We start from the raw sequence: 20,916 nt of genomic DNA, 5'->3' as shown, positions 1-20,916 counted from the left end.
CACAGCATCGAACACATTTTGAGTGCTTGATAAATTTTAAGTGACAAGAAGAATAAATGAAATGAAATACCTGAAAGTGCTTGCTACCTTAAGGGGAAAATACATTAAATAAATCTAAAGCATTATTATTAATTGAATGTCAGGAGGTCTGATCTCAAATGGATTGAGCCCTAAGCTTAGAAGTCTCTATGGACCTACAGTCATATTTCACAAAAACCTCCTGATAAGTGCTTTTTGGTGTTCCTTTGAGGACACACACACACACACACAGCTTTTGGAAATGAGTCACCAGAGATTTCAATGGGTCCCTTGCCTCTCAGCTCTCCATCATTCCTCTGGGTTATTTTCATCCCCCATTCAGTTTTATCCAGTTCTCATATTCCCTGAATCTTTTTATCTGCTTCCCTAATGTTCGCATTGAGATTTTTCATTTTAATCTTGGTATGTGGTTGTCTCTAAGGTAGGTGCAGTATAACTTTATCAAATACCATCACTGACAGCCACGGTTACCTACCACTTTTTCTTGTTTTTTTTTTTTTTTTAGTGATTGCCTGGCAGGGCAAAAAAAAAATCCTTGTTCATCCCTTTAAATTAGAGATTCATATGTAATTTGAGGTTTGCAAACTTGGTTTTTTTAAAAAAAGTATTTTGCTAATTATATTTTAATATAATTAGTATTTTTGTAATCATATATTTTATTATACATATGCCTGTATATATGTATACATATATTTGTATATATCTATATGTCTATAATATTATTTTGAGAAAGGGAACAAAATCTTTACTACACAGTTAAAGGGGTCCAGGAGAGAAGAAAATTAAGAATCTCTTTTCAAAATGCAGAAGAATGAACTAAATTAATTCTTTTAAAATTAGGATCTGAAACTGGGACATGGAAGGTTGACTATGGGCTGAATTTTTGAAACTAGATTTCCTTGAACAGATAGAATCTTTGGAATTCTCACGAGAGAGAGAGACAGAGACATAGAGACCCAGAGAGAGAAACAGCAACCCTGAGTGGGAAGTTCTATGATTATTATCATCCCAATTTTATAGATTAGGAAAGGGAAGTAGAGATAGAGGTTAAGTGCCCAGGGATCACAAATTATTAAGTGACTAAAAAAGGATTTGAATTCAGATCTTCCTAGTCCCATGTTCAGCTCTATCCATTAGATCCTATTTACTTAGATCCTCATTTTACAAATAAAGAAAATGGAGATACAGGAAAGATAAGGAGATTGATCAGAGTTACATGGGAAGTAAGCCTAAGAGGCAGAATTTAAATCCAGATACTGTGATTTTAAAGCAGTTTTTTTTCCTCCGGTGTCTTCTACATTTTATATGCTTTGAATTTGCTCACTCTCTATATATTATATCTCCCTGGGTAGTTCCTTGAGGGCAGGAACAGTATTTTTTTGGATCTGGTATCCCAGCATAGTAACCATCTCATCAATTGCTATAGTTTCTTCTTCTCAAAAGACATGGGATTTTTTATTAAGGAGCTTTTTTTTTAAAAAAAAATCTTTTCCTATATCATGCTATTCTTTTAATGAATGAATTGAATTCTATGCCTTTCTACTCTTTGTCTTCTTTGTTTAATTTATAGTGTTTCTATATCAATCAAGTCTGCCTCTAGCTCATGGAAGGAACTTACATGACATTACAAATATTTGGGGATGTGAGGTCTGGAATTCCTTCCTGGGTGTGATTTTTCAGCAGTCGATGGCAGAAGCTTTTGGCCACAATGTTTAGGGCTTCTGGGATGACTTCATTGAAAGTTACCACAATGAAGAACTTTTCGCTACCGATGTTCAAATTTAAGGCACATCTAACACTTGGCCAAAGGCTTTTGACAAACTTTCCTATATACCCTGCCTAGTCCTTCTGCTGACTGTGTTCCTTAGATTATACCCCAATTTTGGGGACAGGGTAGGGAGGGAACTACAGGGAGAATGTGGCAAGGAGGGCAGGTAATTGGTTCACTACACTGGGCAGAGCCATTGACTCTATTTCCTAGAATTTACGAAGGCTGGTCCATTAGCTACACTGTGGCTAGATTACTAAATTAGGGACTTGGTCACAAGATAAAATATATATTGCCATTACTGATATGGGAAAGTGATGATAATATAAAATCCCAGAACTAAAGGTCTGTAGCATTTTAAAAGTTTAAGAGACATAATTTCTGGGTGATTTAATCATTCTGATGAGGACTTCGATGTTAGGGTGGTTAGCAGAAGAATTGATAAAAATTAATCCCTGAGGTAGACATAGGGAAAGCTTTGACAGAGATCATTTCAGCTCCAAGATCACACCTGCTGGGGAAATGGTTCAGTCTGAAATCCAAGTTATGACAAACCCTTGAGACCCACCCTCCGTAGAGGTCTTAGGCAGTCTCACCTGGCCATGCCCTTGTCAGAAATCTCAGAGGTTAAATTTTCTCTGCAAAATCTACTTATGGGTCATCTCACAGCTACTGCCTTCCTTTGGGTCAGTCCCCCACACCACTTCTTATCCCTCCCCCATGACAAGGGGTCTCTCCCTTAACTCCACTATCCTTCTCAACCCCACTTCTCCTTACAGCTAACTAATGATTTTAGAGTGCCAGATCCCTTTCAGGATTTAGCCTGCCAACTAAGGGAATACCCCAATCTCATGGATTGCTGTTGGGTAATCTTGAATTCTACTGAGGAACTTGTCTTTATGCGCTCTCCCACTCTATTTCATATTTACCATTTGTGGTGTCTATTGTATCCCTTCATTTCGACTGTAATCTCTTCCCTAAATAAACCTACCTTTTGATAAAGAGAATGGCCATTGTGGATTCTTCACATGATAAATCTCAACTTTTAGTACGTGCCATCATCTGGTGTCTACATTACCTATATCATTTTGGTCCTTGAACCACATCAATTTTACTAACAATGTCAGCATGTTTTTTTTTTTTTTTCAAAAAGGTGGTCATTTGGCTCTCTCTCTTCAACCAAAGATGCCCCTAGTGATTTCTGAGGGTGGCAATCAACTCTGGTTAACAATTAGTGAGAAAAGAATTTTTTCCTCTTTTTTTAGCTAAGACAATTGGGATTAAGTGACTTGTCCAGGGTCACACAACTAGGAAGTGTTAAGTGTCTGAGGCCATATTTGAACTCAGATCCTCCTGTTTTCTGGGCTGGTGCTCTGTCCCACTGCACTACCTAGCGGTCCCGAGAAAAGGAATATTACAATAAGAATGTGGGTTATATTACAATGAGGATCTTGGGGTACATGATTTGGATCACTCAAATCTTTGTCAATTTTCAATAGTATTTTGTTTATCGAAATACATATATAGTTTTTAACATTTGTTTTTGTAAGATTTTCCAAATTTCCAAATTTTATTCTAATTTTTTTCTTACTTCCTTCTATACCTTCCCCCTCCTTAAGACAACAAGCAATCTGATATAGGTTATATGTGTACAATCCTAATTATCAATTTCTAAATCACCCGTCTCATAAAAGGGAGAATCAACATTTCCCCAGGCCTGTCTGAGTAAAGACAAAGAGCAGGATGGAGCTAACCCTTAGTCTGAACTTAGAATTTCTTTTACTGACTCATTAGATCTTGACCTGGGTAAATCTCTGCCTAAGATTTCCCACACTGGTTGTTTTCTGGATAGGGAAATAGAAAGGGGGAGAAATCTTGCAATAATGCTATAATGCAATAATTAATTAGTTACCAATATGAGAGAAATAATCATTTCTCTCAGATGTGAACAGGTATCTGCATTGCAACTACAAGTTGACATGGAATTAGCATTGTTTGCAGTTAGTATAGGGCTGGAGGGACACATTGTAGGTCATAGTTTAGGATGCACTGGGATGGTGGTCTGAGTCCCAGAATTTAAGCTTGAGCCAGCTGCACAGGCAGAGCTCTGGCCCCAGGGAGCATGAGGTTTATCCCTTAGTATGTTGAATGGTGAAGGTCAATTTATGAGTACCTATTCAATTCCTAATCCTATTTTCTCACTTGTCTTTCAGGGGCACCTCTGGGAAGATGCTTTTTTTTTTTCCTGTCCTGCTTTATAATTGGCTCATACTAAGTCTTTTCTTTTCTCTTTCTTAGAAACCCCCATATAATCCTGGAATTTTTTTTTTTTGAAGGTAAGGGTAAAGGAGATAAAGGTAGTTGGAATGGGGAGGTAGTTTACTGGTCACATTTCATGTACATCAGACTATTGATCCTAATAAAGAAACAAAACTACATAGCAGTTGAATTTTCTACAAATAGTAGATCTTATTTGTATTATCTTGTGGTAAGAATAGCTTAAATCATGCTGTTCAGAAATGGGCAAAATGGAAAGGCAGTACACTGAAGTGGAATAAATGCTGGATTGTAGTCTGTGAACCCTGGCTTTGCTATTTCCAAATTAAGGGAGACAATTTCTCTGAGCCTTTTTCTTCATCTATAAAATGCAGGAGATGAAGCCAGCTAGGTGATAGAGTAGATAATGTTGAACTTTGGACTTAATTTTAAATTCTGACACAAATTTTTTTTATTGTGTGACTCTGGACAAGCCACAACCTCTCAACCTTAATTTCTTCATTTGTAAAATTAGTATGTTAATTATTATGAAGCTCCAAATTCTGGGAGAGTGAGGTTCAGAATGTGAAAAACTCACAAAGGCATTATCATAGTCACAAAGAGCCTTTTATTGTTGTACAAAAGGTTCACTGGCTAATCAAAATGATTAAGCAGTGAATTGTGAATTGAAGGGGGCTATTTAAAGATCAATGGGAAAAGGGAGAGGGGAAGTAAGATTAGGGCCTACAGAGTTAGGGAGGTGTTAAGGAGGGTCCTTGGTGAGAATAAACTTGCATGTGTATTATGTCTAACTCAACAATTACAATAATGGGATACAAGGAAATGAAAATATAGGATAATGAAGGTGCTGTGGTCACAAAGGTTATCTGTACAGTGAGAATGTTTCCAGTCCCCTACTCAGAGGAAGAAGGGTTCCTTATCTGTAAGATCCTTTTGTTAACAAGATAATAGTTCCAGGAATTTGACATCCCTTTGTGTGTGATAAGGTGGTCAATAGGAACAGGATGGACCCATTAGAGTTCACATCATTCCTGGCTGTATCACATCAATAATACCTTCCTTAGAGGGTTGTTCTGAGGATCAAATGAAATAGCATTTTAAAATACTTTACAAACTTTGTGAAAGTACATGAGGGCTAATAATAATAATAATTTTAAGCATCCTTTTAGAGCTAAAACCTATTTCTATTTTACCTTTTAAAATACAACAGGATTCCTCTTTACCTCATAAAAAGCCTTGAATATCTTTTAGAGACTCTTAAGTTATTGACTACATGCACTTTTTTTGTTTCCTATTTTTTGCCATCTTTCTAACAGCTATGTCTTAAAGCTAAGGAATGTCTCTAACTTAAAGAGAGAATATATTATTTCTATAAAACCTTGCACTCACAGAATGTTAGGACTGGAAGAGATCAGCTTCAACTTAATAGATGAGAAGACTAAGGGAAGTTATCTAGCAAAGAGACACATGGTAAGGATGTGGAAAAGGCAAGACTAGAATCCAGATCTGTTGATTCTTGACCTTGTAGATTAACGAAAATATAAGAATTCTCATAGTTGAGTATCGACTGCAACACATTGTTTTTTTTAAAGTAAACTGGAACCATTTTTTTTTGGACATGTGACATTCTAAAAAAAAGCTTCTAACTTTTTGAATTATATGTTAGAAGATCAATTAAATGAGTTTGTCACCTAGATTATTTTACCCTCTGGTGCAGCTTATGCTGCCTCATATTTATAGCACAGAAGGTGCTGTAAAGATTGACAGAAAAAGAAATACTTGAATTTCACAAGTAGGGGGCTGAGAGTTCTTCACTGAAATTACGAAAGTTTGCTTTGGGGATCTTTCTTAAGTCAAATTTCCTTGGAACAAAATTGACAGTCACTGGGATTCTGTCTCATCAGACACAAATAAATGATTTGTGTTCCATTTTTTTTCTGTAGACTCAAAATAGTACTTATATTAAAATCAATTTCATATAGCACTCTCAGCCCATTAGTTCTAGCTTTGATTTTTATTGCAATCAACAAGTTTGTTGTTGATGTCAGGTAGGTCAGTTTGCCTGATTAACCTGTGAAAAAAAGGGCCATCTTATTTCTCTGCCATAAATCAGCACACAGAAATAAACAGATATTATAAAAGAAAATAAATTTAATTTCCAGAATAGGAACTTCTAGTGATTCTAAATGATGTAGGAAAGAGAGGGAGGAAGGGAGGGAACAATTTGATTTGCTCAGCCTAAATTGACCCAGAAAGACTAAGGAGAATGGAGAAATAGCTTTGGTTAAGGAAACATGACACAAAAGTCAGAGAGGGGCACCACTTGCAATATGCAGTATCAAAGCGTCATTTTAACAAATACATTTTCTGAATCAGAGAGACACTTAAATGGTGGTAATAAAAAAGTCTTTCCTCATTCTGTTTTTCAGCTGTCATTTCCCTCTTATTCATTTACAATGATGTTAAGTCTCCATTTCTTCCTGACAAAGTATTTTCAGCAGAACTTAAATCTGCATTTCAGCCACTGCCTAAAGCTTTTTTGGCCTTCCTTCTCGGCTCTACTAGTATTCTGATGGAATGCCAAGCTAGGGTGGTAAAATGGACTTTGGAGAACTGGGCTGAACAAGATCCACTGCACTTGGAGACCTCTCTAGGGCAAGGTAAACACCATTGCTTCTTTGAGCTTGGCCACATGTCTTCTAGAATACTAAGAGCCATCAACCTCCCCCAAACCACTAGAAAGTTCCATTCATCAAGGGAGTAGTCTTTAATACTAAATTCCAGGAAACTATACAAAGACTCTTACCTAAACTTGTGATTACTACCTCAATTTCTCTCCCCAATTCCTCTCTCCTTCCCCGCCTTCCAAATCCTTGAAGGCTTATGTAAAGATCAGGTAGAGTGAAGAGATAACTTTTATTTACTCTCAAATTCTGTCCTTGGACATATGTGCTGTAACAGAATCTAAGGATATCACAGAGATCCAATTTTCAAGATCTTATTTATAACATTCCATTATGGGTGGTTGATGGTGGTGGTTGTGGAGAAGAGGGAGTCATTTGCTAATGACAAGTCACTGGACTTTTTAGCAGTACTGCCAATCCTTTAGTTGTAAGGAAACATTCCTAAAGTCAGAGGCTCTTAACTCTGTTGGTTGAATGTGCTGAAATAATATAATTATTGTGTGCTGCAGATATCTTTCTGTCTTTAACATTTATGAAGGAAAGTCAATTTTCACTCAAACTGGTTTCTTTTCATCTGGTTTTCTTTACAATGTTTATGCCAGAGTTTTATTGCTGGTAGTAAAGAGTGTCCAAGTATGTTATGGGAATAGCAAAATTCCCAGTGCTTTAAAATGAATTCCATAGGCCCTTGAGTCAGTTAAAAGCTGATTGATTATATACCAAATACATCCAAACTGGTATTTATAGACGATCACATTTCTTCAGCTCTATCTGTCATAAGAGTGAACATTACATTTGGGACTTGTGATGCTAATATCACAGACAGCCATGAGCAAAAATTACTGCAGATTCTCTATGAAAAGGAAAAGGTATTTTTAAACTGTTCAGTGATTTAATAAACAATGCATGCCAATGGATTTCTCTGGTGAACAAAAATTTAAAAACACATGTGCTAAACAGGTGTGTAGAAAAATTTTATAAAATTGAAACATCACAACATCACTCATGAATTCTGGTGAGAGAAGATGCAGAGTTAAGGATGGGCACGTGACAGGGAGAAATGTATATGTGTGTATGTGTGTGTGAGACACATGTGTATACAAAAGTGCTTCTTTAAGTAATTCATTTTTAAATGGCGAAAACTGCTGCAGTTCATGGTTTCTTAGTACAAGGCTTGTCTACCTGTTCTGAGCTAGTATGTCTCAACTGTCATCATGGCTTAGAACTTGATACCACCCACATCTAATCTATTTCTATAAATATTTTAGTGATTACTCAATTATCTGTATGTCTACCCCATATTCATTCCATGTAGATGCTTTCTTAGATTCTAAAATTAAGTTAAATTAATACTTCCAGTGCCTATTATGTTCAAGGTTTAGATAAATCCTGTTCCATAGAAGAAAAAATTAATTTGTTTTTGTACAGTGATTGGCATGGTATGAATAGGAACTTTTTCAATGATGGTGGTATGTAACTAATATTGTTGGTCATTGCTTTTTAAGGAGAAGAGAGTGACTGAAGAAAGCTGAGATTAAGGGAAAATTAAAAGGTCTTAAGAGAAAGGACACTCCTTGGGAAAGAGGGAAAGGAACACATACTGGAAGGAGCAAACAAAGATGCTATACCTGGTTAAACTAGAAGTCATGGAGTAACCAAATTCAATGGGATAAACCAGAGGCAAGAAAAAACTTTGTAATAACTCTCCAAAGCTAGGGGAGTCATCATGGAGTCCAGAAGGAAACATATAAAGGGAAAAGCAATAAGTATCACTAGAGAGATACTGTCTTACTCAACTTCACCATGCAAAAGATCATCCTTTTATGGTGGTAGCATGCCAGCCACACCCAGATTTCTGTGAGCATAATGCAATTTTCATGGTGTAGTTTGCTTTCCTGCTATTCATAGGGAGGAGCTCAATAAATAACATGTTTCTTGACTGAGTTGACTTGGATGAGATATCTTTTGGGGGTTAATATCAATCCAAAAATTCTATTAGGAGCTTTAAAGTCCAAAGGAGAAATAACTATATCAATATGCTATAAGAGGCAGATGAAATCCATACAGCCATATTGTTTTTTTTTAAATTTTAAAATGCTTTATTTCATTTTTTGGGGGAGCACATTTAGAAGTCACTAATGTCCTTGTGCAAATGACTCTAAGCCCAAAGGGGTAATGATTTTAGCCTATCTGCTCCTAATAAAAACTACAGCTGGAAATTTTACCTGTGCCAAGGCTGGTATAATCCACTCCACTCTCTAAGTATGTCTTAAAGTAGTGGTGTGAATGGGGTTTGGTTTCTTTACAAGAATCTGCAGCAGAGTGATGATTATGTCTTGTTTCTCCCTCGCCACACATTCATGACCTTGCCCATGATGGATGTGTGGGTCTGTCTTTCTATTTGTTCTGTTCTTCCATAGGTTGGAAAGAACAGCATGGCACAGATGCCCACTGACCCCTGAGTGAGAACTGAAAAATGCATATGAGGATTTGGAGTTTCTGTCCAGGCTTCCTGCAGTGAGAGACCAATGAATTAGAATTGTGCATTCTCCAAGCCTGTGGAATAAGCAGAATATACTGGAGCTCTGCCATTGTTTTATATGTCTTACTGATGATATTCACAACTAGCCTCATCAACCACAGGTAGCCTAGATGGAAAGAAAGTTGTGACAGACGGATCTCCCCACTACCCCATACTGTTGTCATTGCCTGGGGAAGAGCCGTCACAGAAGCTGAACATGCTGGCTTTTTACCGTTTCATGTTTTCTGCACTGGAAATCTACTGAATTTTGCTGTAATCATTAGCCAAGGCTTCAGTGAAAACAGAACTGGAGTGTCTCAGTAGGGATTTTCAGCTAACAGATAAAGTGGACTCTGTCAAGATAAGCCAGTTTACAACCTGAAGTTGTGGGTACAATGACCATTCTTGTGTTGAGCCGGTTGAAGCATAATGATTCAAATGCAGTAGACCCTGGAAGCCAATCTAGCCTTTTCACATTTATCTTTAGAGAATTAATTGAAATGGAGGAGCTGGCTTTCAATTGCTATTGAGGGTTTACTTTCTCATGTTCAAGCCAGAGAATGAGTAGTGGGCAGATTGGTTTCACCTAGATGGAGACTGAGGGCCTAATAAAGCCTTTTCTTAGCAACCATTTGGCATCCTTTAGAAATGCAAAATATTGGATTTAACAGGATGTAGAATCCTTGAACTGGTTTTAAAATGTCATCACAATTCAACATTAACAGACAGGCACTTCCACTACTTTATTCTCAGACCTTACAACACCTAAGAGCAGCCCCAAATTTCAGAAAGTAAAATATGATCAAATACTTTTGGTTTTTTACTGAAACCAGCACTAACCACACGATGAAAAGACACTGGAAACTTAGTTTATTTTCAAAATTCTGTTTCAGAGTTGTAAAAAAGCAATAAGCATTTTGATTTACTTGTTTTATAAAATACCATTTCTCATGTTTATTATTTATGTCTTATCAGTGTCTATAAAGAATTATCTCCAGTTTTACAAAACACATAGAACATTCTTTTGCTGGATGTCCTACTGGAAGAATGATGTTGCAGAAATGTAAACAAAAAGCAGGTGACAAGATCACTTCAAGGTTTGTGTTCACTCTCATTTGTTTAAGAAGTAACTTTGCCCTTTCATTATTATCTTTGGAACTAGGGTAAAAGATTAAATTGATTCAACAATAAATCTGCAAATTCAGCAAAAGATCATAAGCATCAATTGCATATTCATGCAAAACATAGAGCAGGAGCAAGGGTGGTTCAATGGTTGGAGATGCTAGACCCTCCCACCCCCAAAAGAGGTATTGGAACATTATGTTTGCAATGACTGAATGGAGGCAAGATTATAAACTTGGTTAATTTCTCTAACCCTAAAATTTCCTACCTTGGTGAATATATACCTCTCTAGTAGCCAGTGTCCTAATGCTGCCTGCCTTCTGGTATTCCCAGAAAACAATCTTTTATTCCAGCAACATCTCATGCTTTTGATCCTTTTCTTCATGTTCCTGTTCCTCCTTCAACTTGGAAAGAATATGAGCAACTAAATTCACAATGAGATTTCTATTGATAGACAACAAGTTAATGTAGTAACTCTCTTGGGGGTACTTGCAATTTAATTAGGTTAACTTGGTTTTTCTTAATCAGTCTTTCTTCCTGACATGTAATGATTGTATGAAACTAGTATGGATGACAAACTAATGTAGGTCTCTCACACATCTTTCTGCCCTAAAAATCTGTCCCTTTCTGGGACCTATGGTGTTATCATTGGGTGTAGACCTTTTTCCTGGTAGAATTATAGCATAGCATGGTGTTAACATTTTGAGATCATATAAATCCATATAAGAAAAAGCACTGGAAGGCATCTGGTTAATTTGCTCAATGTATAAAGCCAAACTTAATAAGCAAGTGCTCCTCAAATATCTAGAGTCTCAATTTGTGTAGACATAGCTGAATGTTAAAACATGGGTGATTTACTATTATTTAGATCAAAGAAGGGAAGTAGATGGAACTAAAAAAGAATAATTGATAGTACCAAAATGTTATTTATCATCTCAAGCTCTTAATGCCCCCACTGGTAATAGCAGCCTCCAGTATTTGATAGCTGAAATTGGTTTCTTCTTACTACTAGTTGGGCATTCATGGCATAAGAGGGAGAAAAAAAAAAGTCAATCGACTCAAATTCTAACAGCTAAAGAGCTAGTTTCCCAGACAGACTTCACACTGAAACACCCAGTCAGAACACTGGGTCAGAATTTTAATCACTTTCCCAGTAGCTCAGTTTTGTGCAAAGACTAAATTGAGAAACTCTGACATTAGAGAAAGATTTAAAAAATGATCATGAGCCATAAATAAATAGCAGTAAGGGAGCAAAAAAAAATCACTGAATTATTTGCATAGATGCAGCAATTAGTTCATTCTACAGGCAAATTAGAAAGGAAAAGTGGAGATGGAATTCTGAGAAACTGTTCAGAATGATGGCACAGACAAATGGAAATGAAGGTAGAGAATAAGAAGACCAAAGCTTACACTATGTTGCATTGTCTTCCAGATAGTCCTCTGGGAAGCAGGAGGAAAACAGATTTAAAGAAAAAAGAGAAATTATTCTACATATATTGCCACAGAACAAATAGTATGTTTACTTACGCAAACTGGAAAATTGGCTTAAAATTTCCCCAACAAACAAGTAGCATGTTTGGGAATATGGTACATTTTGAATACATTCTGGTGTCATACCATGAAGGATCATCTTTCATATGCTGAGATTAGCTTTATATCAGCTAAATGCCTAGCTTAGTAGATTTTTTTCCCCTACATTTGAAAACTGTTTTCTGAATCACTTAAAACTACAATAGATTTAATACAAAATATATCCCTAATGTCTGCTATTTAAAACATACTTTTGCCATGATGATGAATTGGCTGGGCCCAAGCTACAGCATTGCTTTGGCTGCTAATTTTCAGTGCTGTATACTATGCTGACCTCTAATTTTCTGAAACCGAAGTTGCCTTTTTACAGCAAAGTCTAAAGTGGTATTTGCTCAGTGCTCAAAATCAAGCTGCTCTTCCATGCTAATTTGATTTTACCCTGTATGTAGATTTTTAAAAATAGTTTTTTTTTAATTAAAGCTTTTTATTTTTCAAAACATATCATGGACAATTCTTTAACATGAGCTCTTGCAAAATCTTGTGTTCCAATTTTCCCTCCTTTCCTCCATCCACCTCCCCTACATGGCAAGTAGTCCAATATATGTTAAACATGGTAGAAATATATGTTAAATCCAATATATATATTTTAAACATAGTTTATATTAACATTAATCGATATCATTTGTAGATTAAAAGTTTAAAATATAAGGAAAATCCAATTCTTGTTGAGTACAAATCAACTGCTGATTATTCAATTAAGTGGTGATTAGGAGCATTACTGAGCAAATGCCACCTGTTAGCCCACTATTCTTTTACTAGATTAAATGGAGATGGTATCAGTCCCATCAGTGTATTAAGACATTTGGTAAAAGTAAGTGGTGACATTTTGTGATGATTCGTGATATTTACACAACTGTAATCAGGAAAGAATAAATAATAAAAATAATCTTGCTGAAGTTTTCCTACTGGCTAGTAACTATCAAAATTCACTGCCTGCTCCTGAACCTAAAATAAATAACTGTAATAGATGAATCAGTTTATTCCTATTAAAAAAACTTTAAAAAAATCAATTCCCTTTATATTAAAGGGGTTAAATGATAGTATTTATGTTATTTTGGTACTTTAAGGCTTATTATTATTATTTTCCAGAGCTTATGACTAGAATTTCACTCATTTTGGGCAGAGGGAAAAAAAAACCTTTTCAGAAATAAAACCTATCAGCATCAGTCCACATAATAAAAATGCTGATATAACTTATATGATTAAAGTACATTTCTATTAATTAAAATTCCCATATTAGTGATTATATTAGAATCCATAGTCATTTCTTCAAATGTCATTAAAAATAACTCTCCAAGACATTTGTGGAACAGTAATTTGCATTTTTGGCAAACCTAGCTTGACTATTAGAATATTCATTTTGAAACTATCTTTTGAAATGGCCTAAATATGCAGAATGACATGAATATCTTTGGACATGACCATTGTAAGAATTTGTTTTGTTTGACTATACGATTTGTTGCAAGGTTTTTTCCCAATAGAGGGGTAAATAGGTAGGGGAGAATGTTTGTCAAATGAAAAGAAATTAGTGAAAAAGAAAAAAAATATATCTTTTGCTTCATTGATCAAGAAGTTAAACACTTAAAAATGATACTTCTTTTCAGTATTTACTTTTTTTGTAAGTATTTAAAAACATCTTTAAATTGATCTAACATAAGCTTTGTTAGTGTACAGTCAAATAAATTGTAGTACAGTATAATCATAGAACCATAAAATGAAGCTGGATAGGGCCTTTGGGACTATCTAGTCCAACCCCATTGTTTTACAAATCATTCCACTCATGAATATATGTCTTAATCAGTTTAGAATGTGTTATGGTTATGAGATGGAGTGGATGATGGCAACTGGAGTTGGGGTTGGGCAAGGAAACAAGTGTTATTGTTGGGGTTCCAAGCATGTCTTAATGCTGAGAGAATAAGAGAACCACTGCTCTAATGCAATGTCATTTATAGCCAAAGAGGCAAGAAGATTAGGATTGAGCCAACTATTGCATGTATTTTAATGTCTACTCAGAATCTACTTCTCACAAGAATAGACTGTTTATATTCTCTTTGATATGAGTATAATAACCTCTTAATCCCAAGAGCTTTGGAGAACTGATGATTCTTCCTTTTAAATCACTGAGAATTACAAATTGCTATACCTTAGAGTTGTTAAACTTTGAATCAATAGTTTTTTTTTAAACCTCATACATTTATAGATTTATAACTGAACTGCCTAAAGTGATTTAGTATGAGATTATGGAAAGCTTAAAAATCTAGATCTAACACTTATTAGTTAGTAACCCTAAGCCTCAGTTCACTCATGTGTAAAATGGGGAAAATACTTATATTACCCACCTTATTGATTGTTGGGAGGAAAGATTTAGTATTATATGAATGTAATATTAGTACTCATTAATATTTATTAAAAAATAAAATATGCTTAAGATGGAAATTTTCATCAGCAATTTTGGTCTAATGTTTACTTTAAAATATTTTCAAAGACCGCTTAAAAATATGTCTTTTAGGGGCATGAAAAAGTCCATATTGGATACACATGGTAGGTAGGAAAGGTAATTTAAAGTCATTTTTGTGTTATGTCTAGCAATTTGAAAATCTTACTAGTTTTATGATTTTTTTATCATTATTGCTAAAAATCTGGTGTTTTGGTATTTGCAAAGTATCAGATTTCAATGCAATATGGCATTTAAAACAACACTGATGAGATTTTACATAGCTATTACCTTGCTTAGGTATTATTTGTTGCTAGATTGTAAGCTCTCTGAGGGCAGACATTATGTTCTTTTTCCTCTTTACATACCAATACCTAGGGTATGGGGCACTAAATATCATAGACATGTGATACTTTGCCTTGAAATGAATTACTTTCAGAAATATAATTTATCTTGTTGTATTTCACTTCTTGAGTGAGAATAGTTGGTTTCTCAAGTTTTCCTATGTTTTAATTTTATCAAGAAAAACAAAAACATGTCTGCTTTCCTTTTTTCAAATGGAGAGAATTAAATTGTTTTTACAATTCTAATTTTATTCTTTAAATCGATTTTATTCTTATCAACTACATATACTGAATGAATATGTCAATTTCTTTAATTTAATTTTATGAAAATTCAAAAAAAAAAAAAACAAAAACACCGATTTGCCTCTAAAGACTAGGTAGGGAGCTAACAAAAGAGAGAAAGAGAAGTAAGAGACTGATGGCAGGCTCTTTGTTTATGTTTTCAAAATTAAAGTATAGATATAACCACATAAGCCAAGTGGAGTAAATAATTGGATTCTGTCCTTTTAAAACAATTGGTTCTTGATTTTTTTTTTTAAATAACAGGTTAGACTGAATTCAAACCTATTGTCACAAGTATGGCATACCAACATAGCCAAGGTGAATTGGAGGACTGAGACAATTTCCTAGTTAATTCAGTTACAAAAATGTGCTGCTGCTGAAAACTTGAATTTTATGTGTTCAATAATCAAGATGGAATCCATCAGATAATTCATCAGGTAATTGCTTGACTTGCCAATCCCCTTTGGCTGCTGTGGCAAAGTCTTTTTGTTGTTATTAGGCCTTCATTAAAAGAAATACTGAGTATTAATTGTATCAGGAGCAAACACAACCAATTTAACTTTACTACTTTCACTCTATATAGGGATATTAACTAAAATGCTAAAGTAATTCATAACAGATGTGTAATAAAAGTACTAAGCAGTACTCTATTTCTATTTCTAAGTTTACTCAAGATATTGTTCAAACACTTTATGGTCTTTTTTCATCTGTTAGCTTTCCATTAAGATAATTGGTAAAGCTGTAGTATTAATGATAAAAATTAAATAAATACCAATTGTAATAATAATACTATTTGTAGTAAATAATACTGTTTGTAGAAATCAGGATATAAAATAATTTGGAAGCATTGCCTTGAAATGATGAGATTTTAATTTCTGTTAGCAACAATTTATTTTTAGTGGAATTAAGAATAGTTTTAATCTGATCTTTATATGGGTAGACAACATTTATGATTGAAGCCTGCTGAAACTTATTCCCATGTATTAAATGGCACCATGAGATAGGATCTATTTGCAAAGGACTATAACTTTCTGAAGAGATGGGGAAAATTCCCCATAATATCTGGTAGAAATATTGTTCATAGGGGCCTATTCCATGGCCTTTTACATCTCAAAATTTAATGGAAGCAAAAGTTATAATGAAGTTTCACTATATCATAATTGAATAAATAGCCATTTAAAAAGAAGAACAGAAGCAAATGAATAAGAAATGTGCTATTTTAATTATATCTATTGAAGAATGAGGAGCTTAATCTCCAAATTAATATTTCAGAAGAGCTATGATGTAGAAAATTTGGTCACTGAATGGGTGGATTGATAAGCATACGTTTTCTTGAATGATCTAATTTGCAACCTAAAAAAATGATCTCATTACTTTTCAAAATTCTTATTAAAAGCAAGGCTAAGCTCAATCACTAAGTAAGATAAGATGTAAGAGATAAAATGTGACTTTCACAGTCAACTTTTTTGAAATCACATGATACTTTCCCATGAGGGTATATACCAAAGATTGACAATATCCAATAGTCCACTTTTACTTACCAGCCTATCCAAACTTGTACCAGCAGCTGTTGTTGGCCTTTCCTCAGGATTGTATGGCCTAAAGCGGGTATTAAAATTTTCAGGTGCTGAACGGGATGACCTCAGAGCAGGAGCAGGCTTGGGCTGGCCACATCCCTGAAAGACCTGGAAGAATCATTGTAAAATCAACACATAAACAAAATTTAACCACAGAATGTCCTCCTTTGAAACCCTCATTTCTGGATTTGCTGAGTTCAGACATGGAAGCTATCAATTGCTCAGCAGGATAGTAATGGAACAGGCATTCTTTGTTTCCCCAATAGTTATTAGGTCTGACCTTCTCAAAATTATTATATAACTTCCTGGATATTTGCCTATATGGTAATCATGATATGAATTTGTTTTGAATAAACATAATTTTGCTCTTGCTACATGACTACTAAAAGGATCTCTGATTCCTGGCATTTCTTACTTAAAAACTCCTTCCACTGACCTATTGCAGGGTAACCATCAGATGTTTTCTAAGCACACAAGTAGTTAAATGATTTGCCCAGGTTCCCAGCCAGTAAATGTTAGAGATGGAAGTTGAAAGAGGCTTTCCTAATTTCAAGCCCACTGACCTTATTGTTTATGCTGGGGTACTTCTGCTATGGTTCATGACTGTTAAAAACTTATTTTGATGCTGGTTTAAATCGAGATAATGTGGGAAAAGAAGCCATTATTATATTGTGATGTAAAATCTTGATTAAGAATCAAGAAATAATAATTCTCATAAAAACTGATGGACATCTCTATTTTCAGGTATATTTTGAGATTTAATTTTATATTGGAGGATTTAGGGCTAGAAAGGACATTAGAGACCATGTTGTCTAATAGGACCAAAGGCTTAGGGCTGGGGGTATCTTTAAGATCATCTAGCCAACCTCTGTCATTTTTACAACTTAGATAATTGAGTTCCTAAGACTATAAGAGATCACAGTTTACAAATAAAGAGGATTAAGCCCAGATTCTCTGACTCCACCTTTAGAGGTGTTTTTCTCTTCCATGTTTCTCCAGAGGAGATGAATCTTTTCCTATATATTTTCCTACAAAAACGTTAAGATGATTTATGTAAGTCAATTCATAACTTACATATATAATTTAAAATCACTTCTAATTTTTCATCTGATACTCTACAATTTGCCTCAAAAATATATCTCATGAAAGCAAATGATATGATTTTACTGAAGTGCCAAGGGAGCTGTAGTCTTCTTGAGGGTCATGCTTGATGATAAATCTGCTCTTGTGGCACAATTTTGTTTGGCTCTGTAATAATAATAATTCCTATTTTGCTGTCTTTAAGAGACCAGTGTTCTGCTGAGTATAAGCACTTTGTCTTGACATTCCTTGGGACTGGTTTAACACAATATTGATTATTCTTCCCTCATACTATTTCTAAAGTTGATTGGTATAAACTAGTGTGGTAAAGATAGTGGGTTCTATTCCCACTAGTGCCTAAATCATTTCCCAGTGGCAAGGTAGGTGCTGATGGAAAGCATTAATATTTTTCAGGCCTCTAGAGCACTATTAAATATATGATTTCAGATTGCTACCAAAATGACAACTGACATTTTTGTATAAAGCTCTAGCTTGAGCAATTTAATTGGCCTTTCTAGGAGTTCACTAAATCAGACCATAAATTAGGGTCCTGAAGGAGTTTGGGGAAAATCTGGATCACAGAGTTAACATGAAGTCAAAAGAACCTGACATGCCCTGCAGAACATTAGGGCTCTCACAAAGACTTTATCATAGTATAGAATATTACCATTTATTTTCACTTTTTTCTTTGCTTCTCTTAAGTATGATCTTAGATATGAGTATCAAGTATGTTCTTACAATAATCTTTCTCAATTTGTAGGGTAATAATACTATATTTAGTACTCACAATTTATGTTTTAGTAGTTATTAATTAAGTTAATAGTTAGCTGGGCAGCTAGATAGTACAGTGGATTAAGCATTAGACATGGAGTCAGGATAACCTGAATTCAAATTTGGCCTCAGACACTTATTTGCTGTGTGACCCTAGACAAGTTACTTAATCCTGTTTGCCTTAGTTTCCTAATCTATAAAATAAACTGGAGAAGGAAATGGAAAACCACTACAGTATCTTTGCAAAGAAAAACCCAAATAGCATTACAGAGAGTTGGACATGATTGAAACAACTCAATGACAACAAAAACTAGTTAGCAGGATGACAAAATGGATAGAATACAAACCTTGGCATCAAGAAGACCTGAATTTGAATCTTGTCTCAGATACTCCCTAGCTGTGTGACACAAGGCAAATCAGTTAACTTCTCTTTGCCTCAGTTTCTTCATCTGTAAAATGAAGATAATATTAACTCCTACCTCATAGGATTGTCGTGAGGATCAAATGTCTTTGAAATACCAACTCTTGAAATTTTTGAAGACCATGATCTTATCTATTATCTAGGCTACATGGTTTGTTTGTTTTTTTTTTTTTTTTTTTTGTCTTTGTTTTTCCCAATAGACAGTGAGCTCCTTGAGAGCACAGACTCTTACTTTTTTTTTTTTTTTTTCATACCTAGCCTTTAAAGCACTGCTTTGTATATTATAAGTACCCAATAAATGCTTCATTCAACTCTACCTTTTGTTGGGAAAGGACAGACAATCCTAAGTGTAAGGGAGAAGGGGATCAAGGGTGAGCAAGTCATTAATTCTGTATCTCAAGTATTCCTTAAAAAATGGATGCAAAACTGCCTATCCCCTGCTTTCTTTTAAAGGCAAAGTGAAAGACAATTTAGAAAAGCATCTGAACCTTCCACTGAAGAACAGCTATAGGAGTAAGAGAGAATTATGATACTTGTCACCTAACCTGCCTCACAAGGCTTGTTGATTTCAGAAAGAGATCTATCTATCTCACTAGTCCCCTATCACATGAGGATTACCAAGATAATGTCTATAAAGTGTGTTGCCATTCTGAGATTAAGGGAGACACCATTAAAGTAGAAGTGCTAAGTGACAATTTTATAGTTTTAGAAGGTAGGTGGTGATAGGGAACTGGCTTTTTAATACAGGTACTCTGTCTTCTAGTTTCTAATTACTATTCTTTTTTCCCCTTTCCTTTCAGAACTATTACAATATTCTTTACACATTTTGCTTACAATAAACTCAGAAAGTCTTTGTTTCTTTTTTCTTTACTGAGATATACAAAGCTTTCCCTTACTTTATGTCCCTTTGTCTTCTTTATCTTTTTAATTGTCTTCTTAGCCTGATTACTTACACTCTCACAGAAGTCATTGCTGGCATCTTGAGAAGTCTTGACTACAGATAAATCCTCTTTTTAGTCCTGAATGATTCTTTTTTATCTTATCACTTTCTACCCAGTGGGTTCTTATTCTGGTGGGAAAGATGATTCTATCACTACTACATCATTTAGGAAACAAAAAAAAATTGAACTCTGATCTTTTATCTTAAACTGAGGAGGCTTTTAAATTTTGTCTAGTCAGTGTTTAAGCTCCAGGAGTCACTGCCTTCTTTTATTTATTGGGTGTTTAAGTGATCTCTCAAAAGATTACTGAATTAACTATTTTTATGATGGCTATTTGGCTCAACATCTATCATACGTGTCCTTCCTCCATTGGATTCTATCATGTTTTCTCATGAATCTCTTTCTACTGAATCTTTGATCCATCTATCAATCAATGAGTATTTAAGCACCTATTATGTGTAATCATTTTATTGGGTTAAAAAAATCAGTCTCTAATTTTGAGACTTCCAGGTTATAGGGGAGGAAACATTTATACATATAAGTATGGATATAATATATGTGAAGTAAATACAATGTAATTTGAGGAGGGGAAGACACTAGCATTTTATAGATAAGTAAAGTCCTTTTAAAAATTGTTATGTCTTTTTTTATTATTTAAATTATTTTTCAGTTGTATCCAATTCTCTATGACCTCATTTGGGGTTTTCTTGGCAAAGATACTGGACTTTCCTTCTCTAACTCATTTTACAAATAAAGAACTGAGGTAAACAGGGTTGAGTGTCTTGCCCAGGATCACACAACTAGTAAGTACCTGGGGCTAGATTTGAATTCTTGAAAATGAGTCTTTCTGACTCCAGGCCTAGCACTCTATTCACTGTGCTACCCAGATGCCCTTGATCTTGTTTTTTTAAATTTTAAACCTTAATTTTTTCTCAGTATTTCTCAACCTCCTTTTTGAGTGAACAATTTCATATAACAAAGATTTTTTTAATGGGGAAAAAAAGGGGAAAAGGAAGAAAAGCAACATTAAGCAAAACATTGAAAAAGCCTGAAAATATGTAAATA

General features: G+C 34.7%; 1 protein-coding gene across 1 annotated transcript in view; it reads right to left on the bottom strand.

Annotated features, from left to right (window-relative positions):
- Positions 1–20,916, bottom strand: part of GPC6 (glypican 6) — a 1,241,410-nt gene that overhangs the window by 100,380 nt on the left and 1,120,114 nt on the right. The window contains exon 6 of the mRNA XM_051984004.1: positions 16,603–16,746. Coding sequence (XP_051839964.1) covers positions 16,603–16,746 — 144 coding nt within the window. The remainder of the gene's footprint in view (positions 1–16,602; positions 16,747–20,916) is intronic.

The sequence above is a fragment of the Antechinus flavipes genome, chromosome 3 (assembly GCF_016432865.1).
Source record: "Antechinus flavipes isolate AdamAnt ecotype Samford, QLD, Australia chromosome 3, AdamAnt_v2, whole genome shotgun sequence".
Lineage (NCBI taxonomy): Eukaryota > Metazoa > Chordata > Mammalia > Dasyuromorphia > Dasyuridae > Antechinus > Antechinus flavipes.
This window is presented reverse-complemented; position numbering and strand designations above follow the sequence as displayed.